Source organism: Centruroides sculpturatus, unplaced genomic scaffold (genome assembly GCF_000671375.1).
Source record: "Centruroides sculpturatus isolate CEXI.00-Female unplaced genomic scaffold, Cexi_2.0 scaffold1073, whole genome shotgun sequence".
NCBI lineage: Eukaryota > Metazoa > Arthropoda > Arachnida > Scorpiones > Buthidae > Centruroides > Centruroides sculpturatus.
Genome location: NW_019385431.1, coordinates 1 through 27,578, shown reverse-complemented (window position 1 = coordinate 27,578; position 27,578 = coordinate 1). Strand labels below are relative to the sequence as shown.

The following is a 27,578-nucleotide window of genomic DNA, read 5'->3' as shown; positions in this document are numbered from 1 at the left end:
CTGTAAGTTCTACTTTAAATATAATACAGTGCAATTATTTTCATTGAAAATATATTTGTGAATTTATTTTATTATTCTTTTTGAAAATAAAAAAAATCCTTATTGATAATATTTAGGCTTTTCAATATTTTTTATAAAAAAATGTAAACAACATTTATATGAATGATAATTAAATGGCAAATTTTTAAGCTGTCAAAGGATGGATTCTTCACTTATGACAGGTAGCGACAAAAAACAAATGTAATATTTAAAAAAAAAAACATACATAAGATATATATATAAAACAATATACCAAATATACACGGAAAAGCTTTTTATTTGATCGATTAACAGGCAGTTGATCTGTTTACATAAATTTCAATTTAGACTCACAGTCTTCAGAAACACAACTCTTATTCTAACAAATAAACTGGTGCACTTTTTTAAAATCATATTTTCATTTGCATTCACATATTTTGTTTCTCCTTATTAATTTATATATATATATATAACTTTTAATTCTGTGAATTATTACAGATATTGCATCTCTGAAACTGGAATGCACAGATACTGTATTTCACTAAACAAACCTGTGAAGATGGAGGATGTACTATTCTAAAAATGCACACATTCACTTGTTTTTTTGTTTTTCATTTTGGTTTAAAATAAAAACAAAAACTTATCTTGGATATACTGTTATTTTTAATTTAAAAACCCTGTACGTTTATAATATGGAGTTTTGTAAACTGCCCCACCAGCAATAACTCTACACAGATTAAATGTAAATATTTAGGAATCAGTTCTTTTTAAAAGTTTTTATACTATTAAAGTATTTGTATGTGCAAGCGAAGTACTACAATGTTAAATACTTTGACTTATTAAATAGTAATAAAAGCAAATTTTGTTGGGTTAAAAATATGTAGTAGTATTAAACACTGTCTTAAAATCTAAATTTCCAACTTTTCAATAAAAAAAAATTAAAAAATAAAATTATAATAAATAAAAAATAAAACAAGAATTCTTAAATAGTTTGGAAGTAATGTTACAGTAATTTAATGATAAAATTTCAAACATGTCATTAACTAATTTCTTGGCAAATCCGAGTTAAAGATTCCATATTCTATATTAGAAAAGCACCTATACATAAGCTTGGCTGGTACAATTTTCCCCATATGTATTTATATAGGAACAAATGGACTTTTTTAATTCTAAAATTTCTACTATGTAGAGAACTTTTATATGGTTGTTAAGAAATCGTAAAACATAATGTAGTTTTATTGATAGAACTGACAATTTGATCAACAAAAACCTCTGATGATGTGATAGGAAAAGGCAAAATATGGCACCAATAAACTCACAGCTCACTTTATAAAAATCCAAATGAACAAAGAAATCCAGTCTTTAGAAGCATAAAGCAAGCACAATGTAGTAGCCTATATGGTATTCTTGGCTGCTCCACAGTGCTATTAGCAATGGCAGAAATATATTCTTTTTAAACTTTTAATATGTAAAACTGATTAATTTTATTCTTTCTCCTGTTTCTTTTCCCAGAGTTGCTGATTTTCTTCTGTCATAAAATTATCCAGGATCTGTTGCATGCTGTCTCTTAAAGTATTATCACTGCCATCTTGTTCTGATGTTTCACTAATTTCTTGTCCATCTGATGTTGTTATTGTTGTTTTGGTAACTATTCTGTTTAAATATAATAAATACTGCTTAAGAATTAATTATTAAAAATTTCTGTAAACTTATTGAATAAATAAAATGGTCTTTATTATTTAATAGTAATAAAATATTGTCTTCAGTCATAAATGAAACACATTAAAGACAATATTTACAGCTGTAGGAAACTCAAAAACTAAACTCATTAAACTATTGGTATAATTTAAATTCCATCTTTATATAATCTTATAACAGACTTAAAAATTATTGCAAACAATAGAGTCCAGAAACTCAACTCTCTACAATTTGACATTCCATAAAACTTGTATTTCTTTTTTTAGGATGAGTTGACATTTACAGTAATACTCCAAGTTACGCAAGTAATGTAGACCATAGACCTTTATGTAACTCGAATTTGTAAATTGCTTAAGTGTAACTATGTAATTAATAATCCAATACTGTATTTATTATTATATGTGTAGTGTACATATATTATTTATTAATTTTTTGTATAATTTGATTTGTTGTTTTGATTGCATTTTAATGGTACAGTACTGTAAATAAACAACAAACACTATGTAAATGTAGCAGTGGTAAACAGGTTATGTATTAAACAAATCACTTGAGGCAAACTACACTAATGATGTGAAACAATACATATAGAAAAACAAGTAATGAAGATGTACTTGGTTTCAAGAGAGAGAGAGAGAGAATGAATGTTTGAAATAGAATAATTCTTTATAAAATTACGTATTAATTACATATTACATGTTACTCTACTCAGATGTTTTCCAATTTTTGAGATTTATATTTTACATAAGTCACGTGTTACATAACTCGGGGTATTACTGTAATCTAACTTTTACCTCTATAACTTAACACTAGAATCAAATAACTTATGGTTCTTCACTGGTGACACTTAATAATAGCATCAATTCCATGTGTTAACAAAGAATATAACCCTTTACCAGGATACTATTGCAAAATGCCACTACATGAATTCACTGACTCAGAAGTAGCCACTGAATAGCCAAAATTATTGTAATTAAAATTTAACTACAGAAATAGTCACTTTTGGTACATAGTTAATACCTATATGAATTTGCACATATAACATCTTTATGAAAATTCTGCTATTTAGACTAGCATAATGCTATACTGCAAAACTTTCATTTTCAATAACTTGTCACTTTCTCAGTTCACATTAAATCAAGTTTGTGGAACTCTACTGTAAACAAACATATTTAATCTATAATATCATTATAGCAAAGATAAAATTTTTATATACGAGGGATGATCAAAAACTAAGGTTACAAAGCCTGCAATGAAAAGTGTACATTTTATTTCATACAACCAATACAACCAAATGATAGTACATATATTAGGATATTTTTCAACATAGTCTCCATATCGGTTTAGGCACTTGTCACTTTGTGTGAAGAGTTTGAAAATTCCCTTCTGGTAAAAATCCTGTCCTTGCATGTTCAGCCAAGTTGTCATGAAGTGTTTCACTTCCTTGTCTGAAGTAAATTGTCATCCTGCTAGGTTCTCCTTCAAGTGAGGAAACGCGAGCTGTGTTGACATCTGTTGATGCTGTGCTGGGTTGGCCACTGCAATCCTCATTGATGATGTTTTCTCTACCAGTCGCAAACTTCCAACACCATTCTGTGACATGCTGATGAGACCTTACAGTCTCTCCATAAACCTCTACCAGCTGCCAGCAAATTTCAGTTCGGTTACATGTTTTGACCACAGAAATCGAATAACCGAGCAGATTTCTTCGCAAGACCAATTTTCCAAATGAGTCACCATTTGTGTTTAACTACAACTAGCGCTGTAGGTGGTGGGTGGCTGAAACTCTGCACAGTTTCCAACCGCATGTATTGGAATTATCACACACTTCTCATTTCTCTATAACAAATGAAACTCCAGGAATATCAGCCTTGTAACCTTAGTTTTTGATCAACCCTCATATAAAAGAATTACAAATAGATATAAATATAATTCATACTAAACTTAATTATATTTATATTGAAAAAATAATTAGAATTTCTTCATAAGAAAAGACAAAGCTATAACAAACATATTTCTTTAAGAAAATAAATATAAGAGAATACAGTAAAGCATCGATTATCTGACCCCCAATTAACCGTCACATCGGTTAACTGACCGTCCTAGTCGGCAAATTTCAAATGTCTGCTAATGTGGCGCTACAATATTTGGCCATGTCTTGGCTACTTTAATATAATTTTTGTTAAATTTTTGCATGGTTTAGCTGGCAACACTGGCTTGACCATGAAAGGGAGGCCAGTATTTAAACGAGATTTAATTTTCTAATTATTAGTGGTTGTTTGTTTTGTGAGCAATAAGATAATTTAAAAATAATTTTTAACGATACAATAGCGACATATTATTTTAAAAAAAATTTTTGTTAGGTTTAACATCGATGAAAATTCAACGCAAAGTAGGTTAACGATATACTAATACACTAATTACATTTAACTAATTAATAGCGATATACTAATATACTATACTAATAATGTATTTTTTTCATTATTTTCGGTTATCCAATTTTTTCAGTTATTCGACCAACCCGAGTCCCCAATTGAGTCGGATAATCGATGCTCTACTGTATTAAAAATTTTTATTTTTATTAAAAAAAATATTTAAAATTTACTTTTTAATATAGTAATCATAATTGAGGCTATTTTTAAGCTGAAATGTGCCAGTGTGTTAATATAACTGACTTATTTACCAATTATGAAAAAAGGGTTTATACAAAGACAATTTATTTTCTACTATCTTAAATTAATGTCTAGATTCTCAAAAAAAAAAAAACCTTAATATAAAATTTTAAAGAAAATAAATCATTCTTAATCAAATAAATCATCATTTTTCTAGTGTATATTTGATTTATTTATTTCATTAAATTCATATTTTACTTCATAAGTAACTCAAGATCGTGTTTAGTTCTGGTCTCATTAGCAAAACGGTGAAAGTATTGTTGTTGCTTTACTTGCCTTGATAATTGTTAATTATCAGTCTATCTTCATTAGTTAAAAAAAAAAAAAAGCCAGCAAGTTGCATAACTTTCCTGTTAAAAAATAACTTTTACAGAATACACTGAAATAATATATCTTATTTAATTATAATAAAATAGCAAAATGCTTAATTTTGAGGGTAAACATGAGTTTCATAAAAAATGTATAAATGTTAATAATGAATAAAATCTTCATTAAGTCCTATCTCTTGAGATATGACACATGACACCCCTCTATCTCCCGATCCTCTCAACCTTTCACAACCAAACTTTAATTAATAGCATCAATATCCCGTATACACAAGCTACTGCAACAAATTTCATTTTTTAATCTTTATCCCATCTCGAGATATTAAATGAAACAGATGCCAATACACATACACACACATCTATAAAATTTTTCTGCCTTTTTTTTTTTTTACTTTTTTGGGTTCAGGGATCTCAAAATATGGAGATTTGCAAGAAACTCAGAGGGCCAAATTTGACACAATTCCAATACTTTTCCTTGTTATGTATATATAACAGCCAGGAAAATAATATGTTGGGAAAGAGGACAATTTTATAGTGTAAAAATATTGGGAGGATATGTCCCAAATGTATTAATGTCCATGTTTTTTCATATTAACATTTAAAAGTCACAAAATACTTCTGCTCTGATCCAGTAACTAATGTCACATAAGGACATATCTGCAGGGATTAAACTATCAAACAGTACAGTGCCATCTCAAGCATTTCATTGTACCACAAGTTGTGTCAGCTGAATGAGTGGGACTGCTCTCTGAGTGGAAGATGACCTTGAATATGATACAGCATAACAGCATAATAGAATCATTTTTATTTTGTATACTGTTTTCATTGGCACTGATTTAATTAAAACTAATTAATTTTAATCATGTATCATAGTATTTATATAATTACAGTTGAATTAAAATCAAGAGATTAAGCTATTTTTCTTTTTTAAAATTTTAGTGATCATATAAAAAAGCATAGAAACCATCAACAAAGTAGAAATGTTTTATTTATTATCTCTTCAAATGTGATGGTTTATGACAAGTGCTGCAGTTCTGCAGCACTTGCCAGTTTTTCTTGAGTTGCCTGGAAATTGTCTTGGTCCATGTCATCTAGGTCTGCATCAAGAATTATATCGAGAGTTATATGGTTGATTTCGCATGCTGCCTATTATGTTTCTTGGGTCATCAAGGTCCTTATATCTGGTTCTAGCATTGTTGCCTCTACGCCAGGAAAATTCTCTTCTATCCTCGTGTGTGGGATATCTCTGACTTTTATGACTCCTTGATTTGTGTAATTGTGCCTGTATTTGCCTGATCATCTGATCTATGTTTCTTTCGATATAGTCTGCTCATTTGTCTTTGTCTATTGCTCTAATGATGGGTTTGCTGCTTAACTGATATATTGTTTCTTTGGTGATACCGCTTGTACTACGGAAGAGTTGTTCGGTCCCTTTGGGGTTCTGTTATAGACAGGTTTGACTGTATATGCATTATTATGTAGAACTAAAATGCACTTGTTCTGGAATAGAATATTAAATACTTTAAGCAATGTTAATAACAGTAGAAGATTTTCATGTATAATAAACAAGACTGTAAGGCATGGAACTAAAATAGAAGTTATTCATTGTAATATGTGATTTAATTTTTTAAACAAGCAGTTGATAATTATTCCAATTTGGATGACAGTGTGTTCTAAGTAGAAAATTCTCTTTCTTGGATAGTTTAGTTTAGAGAAGTTGGAAGCTGTATTAGTTAAATTAAAAGATAAAAAATGTCCAGTAAATGATGGTCTATTTAATGAAATGCATAAAAGTTTATCAAATATATGATAAAAAACCTAAATTTTTATAATTAAATTATGGCTTCTGGAATTATTCCAAATGTGTGGAATCAGGTAGATTTAATTATGATCTTTATAATAGACATTAGTGGACCAATACTGTTCTCATAAGCTGCATAAACAGGAATCCTGTAGTTTTTAAAGAAGGGAGGTGCAATATTCAATACAGTAGAACCTCGATTATCCGGACTAATTGGGGATGAAGGTAGTCCGGATAAGGAAAAATCCGGATAATCGAAACAAACACTTTGTCTTTTAATGATAATACAAGACGTTCTCTTTTCGATGACATACCGGTTGTAATATTAAAAGTAAATACTGTATTTAAATCGTGATCAAATTTTCAAGATACAAACGTTCGTATTAAATTTGGACTACTGCTGGCCAACGCTAACAGACTACCTATTGTTTAAAAGGCCCTCTGGTGGCGCAAGAAGACGGATTTTATAAAATAAAAAGCAGTCGAAACTACACTTTTATGAATAAAAATTTGACAAACTATTTATCGTTTTATGACGAGTAAAATTTTTTCGTCGCGTTCGCGGCTTTTAAGTAATGCATAAACCTTCGAGGCGCGAGGCCCTTCGGACCGCGAGGCATAGGCGGTGGCCCACGTCGTCCATGCCTTACGCCGCCCTTGGTCATAGAAATGATGTAATTTGAATATAAATTATTTATAAATACGTATGTCAAGTTATATTTTTATTACTACGTAAAATATATTTAAGAGTTTACGACCACTGTGCTGGGTGAGACGTTGTTGAAACAAAAAAAGTTGTGCATTCCATCACGTACATAAACAGTGCCGTAATTCGCCAAGTGCAAATCAGCAAATTCGTAAAATTTTTGTTTATTTTGAACAATCCGGATAATCGAAAATCCGGATAATGGAGGTCCGGATAATGGAGGTCCGGATAATGGAGGTTCTACTGTATTACTGAAATTTATGAAGTTAATTAGTTTAACAGCCCAATGATAATGAACTTTAAAATAAAAATTTTGAAAATTTAGATTACAAATGAAATTTGTTATGTTTGATTCTCACACATTTAATGTTTGAAAATTAAAATTATGCTTTTGATTGGCTAACAAATTTCAACTGTAAACAGTTTTGAATTTGAATTCAAAAATTATTCCTTTTCAAAATATTAAATTTATTGCTGTGATTAGTAAGAGAAAAGTAATCAGTTGACTAACTGTGGTTTTATAAGCAGTATAAACATGTGGCCTCTGTCTGGTATCTCTACTTTCCAATGAAGTTCTGTGCAGTCAATATAATAAATATTGTAAACACATTTTTTATATACTGTATTTGCTCGAATATGCTTTTCCTAGAATCTTACATATTAGAAGTTTGCAATAAAAATGAAGCAGGCCACTTTAGATCAGTACTTTAAAAAGTTGTAGCTATTACATTTCGTTGTACCTCTTCAGTAATCAAATACAGTTTCTAGATTAAAAAAGCTTCTTGCCATTCAATGTTGCAAGTGAGAGTATTTTCCACAGTAAATTATATGTAGCCAACCAAGAATACAGAACTCAAAGTTGAAATATTAAAAGGTATGCTGATGGTCAAGTGTAACTTTGGTGACAAGTCCTGTAAGAAAGTTTATGAGATGCTGCTGAAGGAATATACTGTGTTACAAAAAAGCTACTCATCTATAAAATATTTGCCACTGACCCAACATGCTTCAAATCCATTCATTGTGTGCTTCAGAGTAGATGGACTCATATGCAAATCAAGTTCAAACAAAATAGTTAGCTTACTGGTTGTGTCATTAGGTGATTTATTTCTTAGTAAAAAAAATATGGTCAATAAATACACATACAGGTCATATTAATTATATATGCTACTTATTTTAAATAATTATTTGTAAACAACAAAAGCTTAGTGTACACTAAACTGGTATTAATCTGGCATCCTGCTTTTGCATCAAAGAAATTTGGTCACAAAAAAGAAACAATTATAAATGTTTAAGAAAAGTTTTTAAGAATTTATTACTGGCATTTGCAGGAATATTTATTGTCTCATTTCAATTATTATGCTAATCTCTCAATGCAGGTAGAATAAATATAAATTACTAATTAAAAATCATTGTATTAGAATTCAGAGAAATAATTTATGTAATTTTTGTAATGAGAAATTTGAATAAATCTCTAAAAAGATCCAGGATGAAATATACTTTTAAAATATACATGGTAAAAATACAAATAATAAAGACTTATACAAATAGAAACATTGAAGTCTTTCTTGTTGTTCCATTTCATCATCACAAAAAAATTTGAATATTTAGTTAAACATTTTATAAAAAATTGCTGTAGATTAGACACTTTAAGGCAAGAACTGATTACTGATTGTAATTATTATGAAGAAATTTATTCAGCATGTAAGCATATTCCAGTATATTTTTTAAACAATTGTAATTTTCTTTATGAAAGCAGTTAATTTATTATGATTGTGTTGAATAAAAATTCAGTTGTATTTAGTTACAATATTCTTGTTTAGCACCATTTGGTTTCGTTAAACTAAAATATAAAAAGTTTTTCTTACAGTAATTAAAATTACTAAACTATCTTTATAACTCTCTTATTATATTTATTATTTGTATACAGCTGTAGAATAAGTGGTAATTTGTGTTAATTTTGTTTCCAATTGTAGATAAATATAACTTATTAAACAGTAAATGTTACAATAATGTATATATTTACCTAGTTTTAACTGTGCACTCATTTCCATCACTTAGTCCATCCTCATTACTATCTTCAGTTTCTATAACATTTCCTATCAATATAAATTTTGCCAATTAAAAAAATTTCTTAAATATTTTAAAAATTAAAGTACATAAAAGATTAAAACAATAACATATACTTCTAAATATATTAAAATTTCAAGTGTTATCACATTGTATTAATATTAAATAAAAGTTTGCTAGAAAATATAAATTTATTACATTAGTCTTTTTATTATTATTGAAACAAAATGCAAACAAGCAATTCAGAAAAACTTTATTACTTAATGCAAATTTATCATTGCTAATACTTTTGCAAAAACCAGGTTTATGTATTTATTTATTTTTATGATAAAATGCAAATCAAAATACTGTCTGATGCATAACCCCGAGCAATATGATAAATCTGTGTCATGCCGATATCTGATGCACAGTTATCCAAGCATACTAATAATTTCAAAATGGAAATTCATATAAATGCAATTAATTGATCACAAAATCATTTAATAAATTATTTACACTATTGATTTTGTGATCTATTGAACAATTTACTATTTATATTATCTCACAATATTTTAATATAAAATTAATAAGACAATTTTTCACAATGCTACACAATTATCAATTTTTCATTACTAGAGAGTTAGAAATATACAAAACTGCCTGGTATCTCTACTTTCCAATGAAGTTCTGTACCTATTTATCACATTATAATTGTATGTATATGTTATGGACTAATAGGACATTACAGAATTTATAATAACCAGCCATTATGAATAATGACTAAAATGGCCAGGCAGCCTGATAAATATTGACTAATTTATTAAATTGACAGGACATTATGAATATAGTTACATTCCCTTTGGGCAATTTGATTTTTAAAAAATCTCCACTTTTTCCATTAAGAATTAGGCTATTTATTTTTTGTGAATTATTTCAAAATATTTTAAAATTGACATGAGATCTTTTAAAAGTAAGTATTATTAACAGTATTTATTAAACTAATGTTAACGAAAATTTATACTTCAATCAAAAAATCAACTTAAAGGAAACTTCTGGNAAAAAAAAAAAAAAAAAAAAAAAAAAAAAAAAAAAAAAAAAAAAAAAAAAAAAAAAAAAAAAAAAAAAAAAAAAAAAAAAAAAAAAAAAAAAAAAAAAAAAAAAAAAAAAAAAAAAAAAAAAAAAAAAAAAAAAAAAAAAAAAAAAAAAAAAAAAAAAAAAAAAAAAAAAAAAAAAAAAAAAAAAAAAAAAAAAAAAAAAAAAAAAAAAAAAAAAAAAAAAAAAAAAAAAAAAAAAAAAAAAAAAAAAAAAAAAAAAAAAAAAAAAAAAAAAAAAAAAAAAAAAAAAAAAAAAAAAAAAAAAAAAAAAAAAAAAAAAAAAAAAAAAAAAAAAAAAAAAAAAAAAAAAAAAAAAAAAAAAAAAAAAAAAAAAAAAAAAAAAAAAAAAAAAAAAAAAAAAAAAAAAAAAAAAAAAAAAAAAAAAAAAAAAAAAAAAAAAAAAAAAAAAAAAAAAAAAAAAAAAAAAAAAAAAAAAAAAAAAAAAAAAAAAAAAAAAAAAAAAAAAAAAAAAAAAAAAAAAAAAAAAAAAAAAAAAAAAAAAAAAAAAAAAAAAAAAAAAAAAAAAAAAAAAAAAAAAAAAAAAAAAAAAAAAAAAAAAAAAAAAAAAAAAAAAAAAAAAAAAAAAAAAAAAAAAAAAAAAAAAAAAAAAAAAAAAAAAAAAAAAAAAAAAAAAAAAAAAAAAAAAAAAAAAAAAAAAAAAAAAAAAAAAAAAAAAAAAAAAAAAAAAAAAAAAAAAAAAAAAAAAAAAAAAAAAAAAAAAAAAAAAAAAAAAAAAAAAAAAAAAAAAAAAAAAAAAAAAAAAAAAAAAAAAAAAAAAAAAAAAAAAAAAAAAAAAAAAAAAAAAAAAAAAAAAAAAAAAAAAAAAAAAAAAAAAAAAAAAAAAAAAAAAAAAAAAAAAAAAAAAAAAAAAAAAAAAAAAAAAAAAAAAAAAAAAAAAAAAAAAAAAAAAAAAAAAAAAAAAAAAAAAAAAAAAAAAAAAAAAAAAAAAAAAAAAAAAAAAAAAAAAAAAAAAAAAAAAAAAAAAAAAAAAAAAAAAAAAAAAAAAAAAAAAAAAAAAAAAAAAAAAAAAAAAAAAAAAAAAAAAAAAAAAAAAAAAAAAAAAAAAAAAAAAAAAAAAAAAAAAAAAAAAAAAAAAAAAAAAAAAAAAAAAAAAAAAAAAAAAAAAAAAAAAAAAAAAAAAAAAAAAAAAAAAAAAAAAAAAAAAAAAAAAAAAAAAAAAAAAAAAAAAAAAAAAAAAAAAAAAAAAAAAAAAAAAAAAAAAAAAAAAAAAAAAAAAAAAAAAAAAAAAAAAAAAAAAAAAAAAAAAAAAAAAAAAAAAAAAAAAAAAAAAAAAAAAAAAAAAAAAAAAAAAAAAAAAAAAAAAAAAAAAAAAAAAAAAAAAAAAAAAAAAAAAAAAAAAAAAAAAAAAAAAAAAAAAAAAAAAAAAAAAAAAAAAAAAAAAAAAAAAAAAAAAAAAAAAAAAAAAAAAAAAAAAAAAAAAAAAAAAAAAAAAAAAAAAAAAAAAAAAAAAAAAAAAAAAAAAAAAAAAAAAAAAAAAAAAAAAAAAAAAAAAAAAAAAAAAAAAAAAAAAAAAAAAAAAAAAAAAAAAAAAAAAAAAAAAAAAAAAAAAAAAAAAAAAAAAAAAAAAAAAAAAAAAAAAAAAAAAAAAAAAAAAAAAAAAAAAAAAAAAAAAAAAAAAAAAAAAAAAAAAAAAAAAAAAAAAAAAAAAAAAAAAAAAAAAAAAAAAAAAAAAAAAAAAAAAAAAAAAAAAAAAAAAAAAAAAAAAAAAAAAAAAAAAAAAAAAAAAAAAAAAAAAAAAAAAAAAAAAAAAAAAAAAAAAAAAAAAAAAAAAAAAAAAAAAAAAAAAAAAAAAAAAAAAAAAAAAAAAAAAAAAAAAAAAAAAAAAAAAAAAAAAAAAAAAAAAAAAAAAAAAAAAAAAAAAAAAAAAAAAAAAAAAAAAAAAAAAAAAAAAAAAAAAAAAAAAAAAAAAAAAAAAAAAAAAAAAAAAAAAAAAAAAAAAAAAAAAAAAAAAAAAAAAAAAAAAAAAAAAAAAAAAAAAAAAAAAAAAAAAAAAAAAAAAAAAAAAAAAAAAAAAAAAAAAAAAAAAAAAAAAAAAAAAAAAAAAAAAAAAAAAAAAAAAAAAAAAAAAAAAAAAAAAAAAAAAAAAAAAAAAAAAAAAAAAAAAAAAAAAAAAAAAAAAAAAAAAAAAAAAAAAAAAAAAAAAAAAAAAAAAAAAAAAAAAAAAAAAAAAAAAAAAAAAAAAAAAAAAAAAAAAAAAAAAAAAAAAAAAAAAAAAAAAAAAAAAAAAAAAAAAAAAAAAAAAAAAAAAAAAAAAAAAAAAAAAAAAAAAAAAAAAAAAAAAAAAAAAAAAAAAAAAAAAAAAAAAAAAAAAAAAAAAAAAAAAAAAAAAAAAAAAAAAAAAAAAAAAAAAAAAAAAAAAAAAAAAAAAAAAAAAAAAAAAAAAAAAAAAAAAAAAAAAAAAAAAAAAAAAAAAAAAAAAAAAAAAAAAAAAAAAAAAAAAAAAAAAAAAAAAAAAAAAAAAAAAAAAAAAAAAAAAAAAAAAAAAAAAAAAAAAAAAAAAAAAAAAAAAAAAAAAAAAAAAAAAAAAAAAAAAAAAAAAAAAAAAAAAAAAAAAAAAAAAAAAAAAAAAAAAAAAAAAAAAAAAAAAAAAAAAAAAAAAAAAAAAAAAAAAAAAAAAAAAAAAAAAAAAAAAAAAAAAAAAAAAAAAAAAAAAAAAAAAAAAAAAAAAAAAAAAAAAAAAAAAAAAAAAAAAAAAAAAAAAAAAAAAAAAAAAAAAAAAAAAAAAAAAAAAAAAAAAAAAAAAAAAAAAAAAAAAAAAAAAAAAAAAAAAAAAAAAAAAAAAAAAAAAAAAAAAAAAAAAAAAAAAAAAAAAAAAAAAAAAAAAAAAAAAAAAAATAAGAAGCATACATATTGCTATAAATATAAACAATAGCAAAGCAGAAAAGCATAGTGAAGGATTTGAAGCATGCAAAATAATATAGAAATATCTTAAAATATTATTCATCCTTTTATGACAAAAAATCTAACATATACAAGCATAGTTTATAGTTCCTTTATCAAACACAACATGTTTATAATAAATAAAATATCGTGAAAAATTTATTTGAAACTGAAATATTTTACAAATGTCAATTCATTATAATACTTATTTTATAAATACAAATTAAAAGTGCAGAAAACTATTTAAATACGTATATATAATTCAGTGTTTAAAGTAAAATCACATTATAAAAACATACAAATAATACTAATAAATACATGCAAATCAGAACATATAAATTAATTATTAAAATTATAAACATTTTCATTTATTTCAAAATTCTATTATGTTTCATTATCAAACAATATCACAATTTCATCCTGCAACATAAAAGAAAAAAAAGACCTTTTAAAACAGCAAAGTTGCAATGAATGCTAGAGGATTATTAACAAACAGGAAAAAGTAAAAAAAAAAATAAATAAATCAAGATCTACTTGAAACAGAGATATAAAAATCTTAATAGTTTTTAAAAAATAAATAAGTCTTTCTCAAATACATAATGAAAAAAGTGGGATCCAATATCATTATTTTAACCAGTTTAAGTAAAGGAAATCAGCTTTTGTTTAAACTTTTGAATAAATTTAGTTTTATAAGAAATTTGCAAATATTAGTTTTCTTGTTCATTAAACTATAAGCAAAATAATGCTCATTAATATATGTATTTTGATAATTTTCTTAAACATATTATTTTTACATATTATAGTAAAAATAATGTTTGTGCAGCTTTTTTTCCAAATTTTTTTTGTATTGTTTTTAAAATTTTCTTTTCCTGTTTAATAAATGCAAACAGAAGAAATTTTATATATATATATATATATAGATATATATTTTCTAGTTACATATTGTAGAATGGACGAAAAAGACTGCACATAATATCTATACCATTGTCTGTTAGCTACCTGTTGCTGGACCAATCCCATGAGAGACAGCAGTACTTTCATCAGTATCCTTATGTAAAGTTGATGGTTCATCTATGTCATAGTCAGAACTAACAGTCTGAGGAACAGCAGAGGTAACAGGAGAACAAGGATAATTCAGGGAAGAATCTGTACCCTCTGGCATGGAGGAAGTATTCTTGTTAAATGTCTGAAGATCATCATGGAACATTTCTGAGGAAATAGAAGAGTGCGATGGAATAGGCTGTTTTTCCTCCCCTTCCTTTTCCTTTATTTCTGACTGAAAAGTTGAATCAAGAGTAATATCTTTTTGTATTGGAAATTCTGTTTTTTCTACTTGCTGTTCAGAAGTTATTTGAGTTTTAACAATTTTTCTAATTGTAACTACTCCACTTTCACAAAAAGATGTATCACTGGCAGGAAATTCTGATATTTCAGGATCAACTTCTGAAGCAGCTAACATTTTATTTACTTTATCTTTTACTTCCTGAGGTAAAGATTCATATTCTTCAGTTCCTATCTGTATTGTTACAGATTGTTCAACTGACATTGATTCAGTTTTATCACCTCCTAATAATATTTCTTCTTCAGCATGTGGTGCTTCAGGTATTTCTTCAAAAGCAAGTTCATTTACATGAGTTACTTTCGTTTCCGCTTCTAAAGTGTCTGTACTTGATATCATAGTAAATTCTTCTCCAGATGCTTGAGCACTGTTAATACTTGATGACATAACTGAATCAGTTTCAAACTGATAAGTTGCATGAGTTGCAGTAGAACTGCTCGGGTCAATTGAGTCAGTGCTAGAAACCATGCAATCTCCTTTTCCACTCATATCATGTTCTCCATCTCTTCCATTTGAACTAGAATGACCTGAACCTGTTGTTTCTGCTTTTATGCTTTCCCCTTCACCAGTCAAATTTTCTGTACTTAAATGAGATTCTTCTTCTTGCCATTGAATATCAAAAGTTTCTTTAGTAATATCATCTTGTAATCTAAATTCTACTGGTTGTAACTGTTTCAAATGATCTATATTTGGGATGGAATGAAATTCAGTATCACAGGTTTGTTTGATTTGATCTGATCCATGTTCAGCTAAATCATGAAGATTCCATTCAGTTTGAAAACTATCTTGATCAGTTTCTTGAATAAAATATTTTTCTTCTTCAGATGGTGAAATTTTTTTGTCTTCACAGCCAATATCAATCTCTTCCACATCTATTTCTCTATCTTTTAAAGACTCTGTATCATATTGAGTGACTGTTGATGTAGAACTCCTTGGAAGAGATTCTCCACTTTCAACAGAATGGCCACTTATTGTTCTCCCGATAATAATATGTCGGGCAAGTGTTGCTGGACTTTCCAATTCATGTTCAGCTTGTTCTCGTTCAAGTGAAATTGGTAATTGAGTATCCAGCAATATTTGTGTTCTTTCTGTCTCTTTCAAGGAACCCTGATATTTTTTTGGAGATGGTGATTTATCAACAAGACTACTCTCTGTACTATCACTAGAAACTGTATGAACATGCTTAGCAGGAGACTTTTCTGAACTTAGTACAGCTGAACTATCATCAAATTTTTCAACATTAGATTGAGCTTGCCGAATAATTTCATCAATTTCACACATTCGTTTATCATAATCATCTGAATCTTCTGATTCTTCATGCTCAGCAGCATGATCAGACAGAGTTCCTTGACTTGCTTCTGATAAGCTTTCATGCCCTTCTTCAATTTCAGATAATTTTTCAACCACTGGTACTGATTCACTATGTTCAACTTCAATGCATTCTGTTTCCAATTTTTCAAATTCTATTAAAGAATTCATTGATACATCATCATGTTCTCCACTTTTTGTTACACTATGTCTTTCATTTGAATCACCAGATCCTTGGCTCATTCTTGATCCCATTGCTATTTCTGCTTCTAATCTTTCAAATTCTTGTAATGATGACACAGACATATCATCATGCTCTCCACTTCTACCAAAAAATTTACGAACACCTAAAGTATCATAACTGGGTGTACTTCGTTTGCTTTCGTCTATTGATACAGCAGCTGGACTATAATGCCTTTCATCTCTTTCTGCATCTTCAGTTTCTTCATCTTCTTCTTGATGTGTATATAATTCACCATAACCAAGACTGACATCATCATATTCTTGACCTCTTTCATATACACCATCAACAAATTCAGTTTCTTGATAAGAATCCTGCAATTTATCTTTCTCTTCAGTAAACTGATCCTCAGCCACATCTAAAACTTCTTCAGGAAGTTCTTTCTCAAACCCCATATTATATAAGTATGTATTCTGAGATTCATATAATGTTTCTTTAGTAACCAATAAGCCATTTTTATCTGCAGGCTCTCTTTGATCCTGAATAGAATCCGTACTTAATTTCTGAAATGATTCAGATGTTTTATCTTTTATAGAATCATCATCACAAATTTGTTCATCTAAATCATGGAGAAGATTATCATATCTTTCATCTTCAGGGGAGGTATCTATAGCTTCTGCTTTATCAGTCATATCAAACGAGTCTCTACTTTCTAACTTTGGTTTTTCTATTTCATAATCTTTAACCATTTCAGAATTTATATGAACAAAACCTTGGCTATGTAGAACATTCTGTTCACTTTCTGGTAAACAATTTGTTTCACCTATATCATCGTGTTGTATATCTGGTGTTTTCTCAATTTCTGATTCATGCCTATGAACATGTTGTTGCCATAAATCTTCTGTGAGTAATGATAAACTATCTTCTCTGGCCTGAGCTTGAACTTCTCCATCAGATATCCATTGTTCAGAAAATTCAACTGGAGGTTGAGATGAAGTTACCATTTCTTCAGAATCAAGAAATAAACATCTCTCAGAATTAAAGTCTGCTTGATCATCACTTATTTGCATATACTGTCCTTCAGCATCATAATTTTGAATTTGAGTTTCTTGGACATTCTGAACCGAAATATTTTCTCTACTGTCATCAAAAGGAGCATCATATTCAGGAATGTATTCAACTTCAACTGGACCATTTAATTGATGATATATTGAAGGTTCTTGAGCAGATTGTAAATTATCTTGAACAATGGCACTATGTATGGGAGAACCTGAGAGATCTAATGTGACATCGGAAACAGTGCTATCTACTCTAGTTACTGGGGGAGTTTCAGTATAAGGCTTAAAACAGGAGGACATCTGTTGGGAAATATGGATAGCAGTTTCTATACTAGAAGTCTGCCAAGTCTGCTCACTCTGAGTGGCAGAACTTTCTGATATAGAAAGTTCATCATGACTAAGTTGCTCAGCAACATCATCACTAAGTGCTGTTCCAACTTCCAGTTTATCTATTGCTTCAATAGACTGAGAAGGCAATTCTGAGCTCTCAGAGCATAATAAATATTTTTCACTTTCTGCTTTATCATTCTGCATCTCTGAAATAAGTTTTTCTTCTTCCACGCTTTTTTCAGATTTAGTTTCTAACGAATCTATTTGAATTGTTTCTTTTGATTGTACATCATATAAACCTTTATCAGAATCAGATAAAGGCTCTTGAGCAGCTTGATCCTGTAAACATTCTGCTAAATCATCATTTGTAATTATTTCAAAAGGACTCATGACCATCTGTATGTCTCTTTCACAAGGCCAAATCCATTCTTTTGCTGAAGATATATCACTTTCATTTGCTTGTAAAGACCAATCTTTGAGAAAAGGAACTTCCACTCCTTCCCTGATTATGCATTCCGGAATTTCTGAATCATATGGTTCTTTAAATCCAGCCTGGGCAGCAATTTCTTCTTCTAAAACTGGTGTATCTATTTCTTGCACTAGATCCATTTCTATTTCTTGTGCAGAAGGAACGAGTGTTTCACTGGTTTCTGAAGATAATTCCAAACTTGCTAAGTGTCCAGAACTTTCAGAATCAACTGAATATGCTGATTCTCTTGAACTATGACTGAGAGATGAGCAAGCAGTAGAATAAGATGTTTCTTGGGATGTTACTGCAGTTGTATAAGATTCAGATACTCCAATGGAAGTTTCCTGGGATGTGACACATGTTTCATATTCAGAAGATGGCTGACCACTTACAATTGTAACTTCAAATTCAGAAGAACATGGCCTACTAATAGCAGGAGTGTCTCTAGATGTTTTCCCACTTTCTGAAGTTTCAAAAGAATAATAATGACTTTCAGTTTCACCAGAACTAGACCATGATTCCATCTCTTGTCCTCCTTGTTTATCTTTTTTAGATGCTGATTTTTGTCTTAAAACAATATTACTAGGATCCTTGACTCCATCTGAAGGTTCTGAATCACTTCTTTTATCTTCCCTGCCATCAGTTGTATATAAGGTTTCAGCAGTAACAAAGAGAGGTTGACTACTTTCCCTATCTGATATTTCTGAAGAATCTTGCCTATCTTTATAATGTGAATCTTCAGATATTGCTCCAGAACTATTTACCTCAGTTTCTCTGTGTGTATAATCAGAACTTTCTGATGTGTATGAATCAGTATGACTTTCATGTTCTGTTTTCATTTGATCAGATTCTAAAATATCACTTTTTTTATCTGTAGGTGTTTCATCTTGAAGCTGAGTTTCTGAACTTTTATATAAATCTTCTGATGTTAATTCCTTTTTAGTTTTTTCTTCCAAAAGTTCTTTTTTCATTAAATCCATTTCTTCTTTTAAAATATTTATTGGTTTAGTTTCTAGTTCTGAAGATGAATGATCTCTTTCAACAAGATCTTCATCAGATATTTCTGATGATACTTGTTCTAATGATGAGGGTTTAAATTTATCTTTTTCTGAAATAGAACTCTCTGAAGTAGGACAAATAGAATCGCTGTTCTGTGTATCCTTCATAGCATCATCTCCTTCAGATATAACTTCCTCATCATGTTCTACAATCAATTGTTTTTCTCTTGGAATTTCTTTAACTTCCTCATGCAATACAGTTTCAGTTTCTTCTTGAATAGGTGTTTCCCATGTAATTTGTTCTGTTTCTTGTTGAAGAGCATTTTGTAATAGATAGTCAGATGTTTTTAAAGTTTCAATATTAAATCCACTTTCAACTGCAGCACTGTGAACAGGAAATTCTTTCTGTTCTGGAGAAGCACTTTCAATATCTGCTTCTAATTCCTGTGATAATATTGTTGTTCTTATTTGCTGTGCTACTTTTTCTTCATGATCAAAATCTGGAATATTACTAATACCTAATACTTTTTCTTCAGGTGGATTTTCTTCAATAGATTGATCTAATTCTTCATTCAATATTTGTGATTTTATTTGCTGCTGAACTTTTACAGATAAATTAACAGTCATTTCATATTCATCTTTATCCTTGAACAAATTAATATCATCATCATCATCTTCATCTGCTAACTTAGAATCATCTATATGTAATTCATCTTTCTGAGCTGAGTCTTTGAACACAGACTCACTAGAAGATTTTGAAATAAATTCTGAATCATGAACCTGTTCTGAAGTAATTTTTGCTTTGATTTCATTTGAGGAAGATTTTTCGTCATCCATGCCAAAGGATGGAAGTAATACAGAATGAGAAGATTCATCAAGACCAACAGTTTTTGCTTGGATAGGAGAATCTTTGGAAGGGGAGGGAAGTACAGAATCTTCAGTTGTCGTCTTGCCTGCAGCGGTCTGCTGCTCTGGCATAAAACTTTCTAGAATGTTAGCAAAGACAAATATTAGTGGGAAAGGATAAGTCTGCCAAATACCTGAAATCTTATTCTTTGTAGTCAAACAAAATTTAATAATAACTTCTTTTTAGCCATGCATAAATAAAAAATAAAGCTATTTAAGCAATAGGAATAGATATCAATATTGCTTGGCACATACTGTACAAAAATTAGAAATATATATTAAATATACATTTATAACTGTTTGTGTTGTTGTAAAGCAAAATATGGTGCTGAAAATTGCATTAATCATACAGATATTAAGCTTTAACAAAGACATTTTAATAAATATATATAATATTCATGCAATTAATGAGAACGCTATAATTTCATCTACAAGCATAATTATTGAATGTAAAAAATACTATGAGAATGATAGATACATAATAAAATTAGGTTTTGATACGTTCTACATGAAAGTGTACTATTTGTGATCATAAAAATCAAAAAATAAAATGTAAAGTAATCAACACAACTTACTCTATATACAACAGAATAAAGAAAACAATTGCATGCTTAAAAATTTGCTTAATATAAATAAATTATATATCAATTTAAAAATCAATGTAGATTTATGTAATGTATTTTGCAACAAAATATGTAAAAGCAATTAGCAAGCAATATATCAAAGAAAGTGTTTTAATAGAAAATATTTGTGCTTGCATAATTAAGTGCAGAACAAAATATAACTGGTAATTATTAAAAATAATTTTAAATATGCATATAAATAATGAAATTATGTAATAATACAATTATAATTAAGCATTTGCAGCAATTAATAATAAGTAAAAACTTTGAAAAAAATGTACCTCAAATTATGGGTCAATTATACCAATCATCATAAGAGGTCAGTAGCAATTAAATAACTCCATTAAAAGAATCAAAACATATATTTGTCTACTAATAAAATATGTAAATATATAAAATAATTAAGCAATAGATATTAAATTAATTAACTTTTGACATATCTAAATGAGTTTTAGTAAGTTCATGTGTTATCACTATTTATCTGAAAGCAAAAAATAATTAATATATAAATGAATTGTATTAAAATATGAACAAACTTGGATAAAACACTAAACAAGTCAGTATTAAATATCTATTTAACAAAAAAAAAAAATATATTTACGTTTTCAATAAGTTATTTTTGTTAAAACTTATTGATTATATATTATAATGAGTATTTTATGAACAATTTGGAATATAATACTATTGATGTTATTTATAATATCATTTATAACAGTAATTCAGTAAATTTTTTGTTTTATCATTTACCTTTTTAAATATTAAAAATGAAATATGTATACAATCTTTTTATTTCTTTGGCAAATTTTGTGAACATTCTACAACTTATTATATAAATCAGTTAAATTTTAATTTATAATTTGAATTCTTAACTATACAATTTTCATTATTTTCTTAATTTCTATGCATTTTTTAAAATTACATTATACCATATATTATATTATAGAAGTTATTTCTAATGTATGCTTAAGATTTTTTTAAATATTAAATTCTGTTATCTTTCTATAAATAAAGTAATAAAAAGTTGCATTACAATTCTATTCCAACGTGAAATGCTTTGAAATGTTTGAATTCTCAAACATTTAAGTCTAAAAAGTTTAATTTTATATATACAGTATTAATTAATACTGAAAAATTAAGTTTTACTTTATGTATTAACAATAACTTTTAAAAAATATTCTTATATTAATTATATTATGAGAACATTTTAATATACTAGTATATTTATGTAGGGCATCACATAATTTTTTTTAGTTGTTAAAGTGTAATCTTAGGATTGATTTAATTATTTAAACTCCTACAGAAATTTAAAAAAATCTTCATCCCTATTTCTCTTTTCGGAATATTAATTTTTCATTAAGCTTTCTCATTAAGTAAGTTTAAAAATAAATTTAACGTAACATGGAAGTCATCATCATTCTCTATTTTTATTGTTTTTCTCTCCTGACATTACTGGCAGCAGCATTTCACCGGATTTCATTGCTAGAAAACACTAACCATTGCATCACTTCCAGCAGCATCTCACCGGATTGATGCTGAGATTTTGAATATGTCCAATTCCATTGCTTTCCTTTCAGCTTCATCATCGGAAAGGCCATGTTAAACGTTTATTTATTCTTTACATTAGTCTTTTACATTCATTTTATATTAATTTCTTATTGTTTTTAGTATTAAACACTATATTTATTTTCTATAAAATATGTTTTTGGTATGTATTTTGGAGTGTCTAGAACAAATTAGATTTAGATTGATTCATACGGAAATAATTGCCTCAGTTTTCATCAGTTTCAAATTTTGCCGATTGTATTCGGATGAATTATCAACGAAAACCGAGGTATCACTGAAACTTTAATTTACTCGCTTTATTGACTGAATTGCCTAATAGCTAGCTGCATAATTTGAAATCTGCCCCATTATCTAAAAATGAATGTTAGTATTACCTAAAAGTCTAAGTTAGCAGCCTGGTATCATGCATGCCAGAGTGAAATTAGATATTGGTTCATCCTAAAATTCCTCAGAAAGTGAATGGTGAATAATTTAATTCATTCACTCTCTAATAAGACATTTTAAGATTTAAAATTTAAGTACATTAAGCATAAATAAATTTTCTGTAGTCATTCAATCATTTTGTCCAGTACTTTTTCCTTTAAAAAGTTTCACCCAAATATTTCTAAATTAAAAAGTTTTTCCCATGGCTGTCACTCCAAGAGCCTCATTTTCCTGGGAGTATCATCCCCAGATCCCACTATAGCTTCCCTGTGACTACAATTAGCCAAGTTTTTGCCAAAACAGATGGACTTTCTTCAGTGCAGTTGCTATATTTCTACAATTAGCTAATTATAGTGCACAATAAATTGTGCCTTTTATATAATCCTTTCAAAATTTAGCAATTAGTGAATCAGTTGAAAGCAAAATTTATAAAACATATTCCAAAAACAAGGCCAAATTATTATAAAAATTGACTGACAACGACTGTTGGAATGCATTTGAACAGTAGCATTAACTGGTATTATCGGTTTCGGAGTGGCCAAACTTTCACCAGTCTGCTATCAGTTGTTTTTTTGTTACAGTGCCTAATGATGGCTGTGAAGAATCAACAATCCCACCAGTTGTGAAGCATGGTCTGTGAGTCAACTTCTGCAAGCAGAAGCACATTGTGCTTCCAAAATTCACAGTAGCCAATTCATAAAGTCACACGTTACCTTTTAATTTTTTACATAACTGTTATTTGAAATTTCCGTTGCGTAATTTTTCGAATTTCACATTTTGAATTAGAGAAATAACTGATGATGAACACTTAATGCATTTGAAAACGTTTTTAAATTATTAAAGAATTTTGCTGGATAGTTGAATGGTTTTTATTTTTATTGATTCATAAAGTCATTATGTGAAATTTATGGTCCCACAGTAATGAGCACAGAAAAAGTAAAAAAATGGTATCATGAGGCTATACTTGTACAAATGTTTACAATAAACAGGTCTAGAGTTCAGACTAACAATGTTGTTGCATGTGCGAATGCCAAAGAGTGAGAAAATTGGTGCTTCACAATTAGTGCTCTTGCCATGGGTTTTCCAGATATTTCATGGAAAACATTGTTCTGAATTGTTACTGAAACCTCAGGCTATCATAAACAAACCATATGTAGACATGCACTGACAATGTTGAAAGACATTTAGAAAAAGCACATAATGATATCTGTATGTTCATTTTTGGACTGCTATAAAAAAAGGAAGACACATTTTTCCCCATATTGTGAATGGTAATGAAACCAATTTTGAAGACAAACAACAATCCATGCAGTGGTGTCATTCAAATTAACCAAAGGCAAAACAGTTCAAGCAAAGTTGATCTGCCTGAAAGATTATGGCAAATGTGTTCTGGAGCAAAAAGAAGGCATGAAACTGGAACAGCAATCACAGAGAAGGTTTATTATAAAATACTTACTAAACTGAAATATGCCATTCAGAACTGATGTTGTGGAATGTTGATGTCAGGAATTGTTCTCCTGCACAACAATGTGTGCTCTCACACTATTGCCATTACCGTTCAGATGCTTCAGCAATTCAGATGGAAACTGAAGAAAGTCAGGACTGTAAAGGGGGATGCCCTTTACAGTTCTGACTTTCTTCCAGTGACTATCACTTCTTCATGCACTTAAAGAAGGGACTTGCATCTCAACAATTTGAAGAAAGTGAGGAGATGTAAATGGCAGTATTGAAGTGGTTGAATTTTATGCAGGAGCATAAAGAAACTTTTTTCAAATGTGCTTAAAAAAAATGGTGACTATGTAGAAAAATGAAGAGGTTACATATGTGTTTATAACCATTAATAAATTTTGACAGTGTTTCTGTTGTTTTTATGACCATTTAGCCCTTGTTTTGGAATACATCTCATACAAATGAGATGAGGTTTCTTTTTCTAAATTTCACTCAAACTTTAAAAATACACAAAAAATCATACATTTAAAATTAATTTTACTGTCTTTAGAAGCAGTGTTTGCTTTTACATCAGCTTTTTTTATTTACCAAAATAAAAGAATATCCTGGAAAAAATGTGAAATTAACTCTATCTAATTCCATACTTTTATAGAAATAATTTAAAACTAAAATTTTTATATCCGTGTTTCAATATTGTGAATGCATATGATATTAATCACAAAATTTAATTATATATTGTTGCTTAATAGAGCAGGTCTCTAACCTTCTCTGAATACACCTCATCTTTATCTATTTTAGAATGTTTAACACTATATTAAACATTAAATGCATTTTAATGAAATACACTGCTTTTTAGCACATCTTCAGTGTTACTTTTTCTTCTATTTAATCTTCCTTGTCCCAATTCTCCCAGTTTTATAATACTATCAAAATTCTTAAAACATAGATTTCAAAAATCTACATGGACAATTATTTCATATTATACCACTGTCATTAAGTCAGCATATTTTATTTTAAACTAGTACAAAAATTAAATGTAAAAAAACAATAGATAATAACTTCCTCTCATACTGTATTTTCATCTTGTGGTGGTGGGAAGTTTAGTAATTTGTTTTGGTGTGTCTTGGTGAGATTTTCTCATCTGAATGCTATGGCTGGATCCAACTGAGAGCAACACCTGACAATGCCAAGGGCTGAAAAGGTACCTGAGGGATATAATGGGTACTACAAACAATCCCCTTTTCAGCACCACATGCCACCCCATTAATTTCTAATGACATTTTTTTTCAAAAGTTAATTTTTCATAAAATTTTGAAAAAAAATCAATACCTTCCTAACATTTCAAAGTCACAGAAAATGTGATACATACACTTTCCATTGTGTGCCTAGATTTTGACCAAAAAAAAAAAAAAAATTATACATTAAAGTTTACAGGAATTGTGAGGATGCTGTACCTTCAAGCACTGCACATAATTAGTATGATTATACCAATGTATAATGAATATATCTTTACAATAATACTATTTCTTACATTCTTTGCACTTTAATGTCTAGAGCAGTGGGTCCCAATTAGTTTTTCCTACGTACCACTTCAATAAAGAGCTAAAACTCGCGTACCCCTTATAGCAGAAATCCATATTAATCCATACTAATATTGTAAATTCGAAGGCAATTCTGTCTGTCTGTTACCTTTTCACGTCTAAACTGCTAAACAGGTTTTAATAAAATTTGGCACAGATAGCTTACATGTTGGAGATGGACATAGGCTATATTTTATTGCGAGAAAATATCTTACTCCTACGAGAAAATTCGATATAATGCGGGCGAAGCTGTGGGTAGACAGCTAGTAATAAATAGAATAAGTTTTTTTTTACATTTATTACCTTTAAAATACAATTCTAATAATGAAAATAACATAAGGTTATTTAATTTTGATGTGACAAATGTGCACGATTTTCTTTGCACGACTTTGTAAAATATGGTTGCTTTTTGGCCAGCTTCAGTCTCGAGTCATCTTCGAGTCGAAGTGGATGAGGATGTTTAGTTTTCATGTTTGTCTCGGCCGAAAATCCGCTCTCGCAGAGGTATGTTGTGCAAAATGGTAGTAAATATTTTATTGCCGCTTCGCTGACAAGATGATAATGATAATTGTACAATTTTTGTTTCTTGCGTAAGAATTTCATTTAGCTATTGTCACAAATGCATATTTTTAATGAAATTTTGAGAATATTTTTAGTTATAAATAAACGAATTTGTGCATTCGACATCGTGTTGTAAATTGCCAAATTTTTTATGGTCCACCCATTATTCTTTTGGTTGCTTCATCTCATGCATTTAAATTTTAAATCAACCGATTTTAGATTGCCGCGCGTACCCCTTCATGCAATTTCACGTACCCCCATGGGTACGCGTACCACTAATTGGGAACCACTGGTCTAGAGCAATTTCAATTCCATTCAAATGAGCCAATGAATTTATTTTTGAAAATACAATTTTTGTACTAAGACATTGTTGTGTCAAGTTGTTGCAATAAAAGCAATAAAAAATATATAATATTTTGAATTTTGCAACAATTAAAACTTATGTTTATGTAACAGTATCATTCAGTTATTGTAACTAATGCGTTTATTTGGTATTATTATTAAGATTTTTAAGTTATAAAGTTTTTAATTTGTGCATGTCGTAAATGACCGAATTTTTGGTGATCCATGTATTATTTTTCAATTGCTTCATTTCTTATATAGAAAACATTCCTGCCTTAACAATCAGCAGAAAATTTTGTTTTCAGTACAATTTTGAGAAATGATCATTTTTGAATTTAGGTAACTGATTTTTGATAACTGCATGACTAAATAGCATAAAAAACTAAAAATAAAATTATAGTAACCAAATCTAACAAAACTAGTTATTAAATATTGAAAAAAAAAAAAAACAATAAAACAATAACATTCAGTACGTTTCTATATTCAATGGTTGACTCAATGGTGAAAAAACGACATTTCTAAATGAATTGTTGAGTTCTCCACTGAGACTAGTGATGTCAGTGCCGTTTCACTGTTGAGTTCAATGGTTTCAACGACCTGAAAGACCGTTGAGTATTCAACAAACTAAGATGGTGGCTTCCATGAAAAAGTAAATTTTGCTTATAGAAACTATCCATTCACTCTTGTTGTGGATCTAATAGCAAACAGATTAATGAATGATCTGTATATGATAAAACATATAATTGCATGATTATGTTAGATAATTTGGTCAATAGTGAAATATTAAGCTTTCTTCATAAACAAATTACCTCCACAAATTTGTCCAAAATTGATTACAATTGATATTTGACCCTCTTTAAGTCTTCCTAATGATATAAGAAATTCAAATTATTAAAGAAAGACCCAGTATACAAGAAAATGATAAGGGTTCATTTGAATAAAAAGATTTATTCGAATAATGGTTAAGCAAGCTAATTTAATTATTTAACAAAATAGTCAAAATCATTGCCTTCTCCTTAATTAAGTCGGCCATTGTGAAAAGTACCCTTTCAATGGAAACGTTTCTTTTTTCTATAAAACATGACATCAGATCGTTCAAGGGAGGGACTCAACGGAAAATTCACTGTTGAGTCAACTGTTGAATATAGAAATGCAAGGATTGACATTTGACCCACTTCTAACTAAAAAT

The 27,578-nt window shown here is 26.3% G+C and overlaps 1 protein-coding gene across 2 annotated transcripts; it reads right to left on the bottom strand.

Moving 5' to 3' along the window:
• Window positions 1–298: 298 nt before the first annotated feature.
• On the bottom strand, window positions 299–20,255 carry LOC111638915 (serine-rich adhesin for platelets-like). Of its 2 annotated transcripts, none has more exons than XM_023384687.1 (3): window positions 14,259–20,248; window positions 9,242–9,314; window positions 299–1,671 (listed from the first exon to the last, which is right to left on the bottom strand). In XM_023384687.1, exons 1-3 carry the CDS (start codon window positions 19,918–19,920, stop codon window positions 1,503–1,505), a joined length of 5,904 nt encoding a protein of 1,967 aa, XP_023240455.1. In that variant the 5' UTR covers window positions 19,921–20,248; the 3' UTR covers window positions 299–1,502. The 2 variants fall into 2 exon arrangements, 1 of the variants encoding a protein (XP_023240455.1); XR_002758983.1 differs by having other exon boundaries at window positions 1,652–1,671; window positions 14,242–20,255.
• Window positions 20,256–27,578: the final 7,323 nt, after the last annotated feature.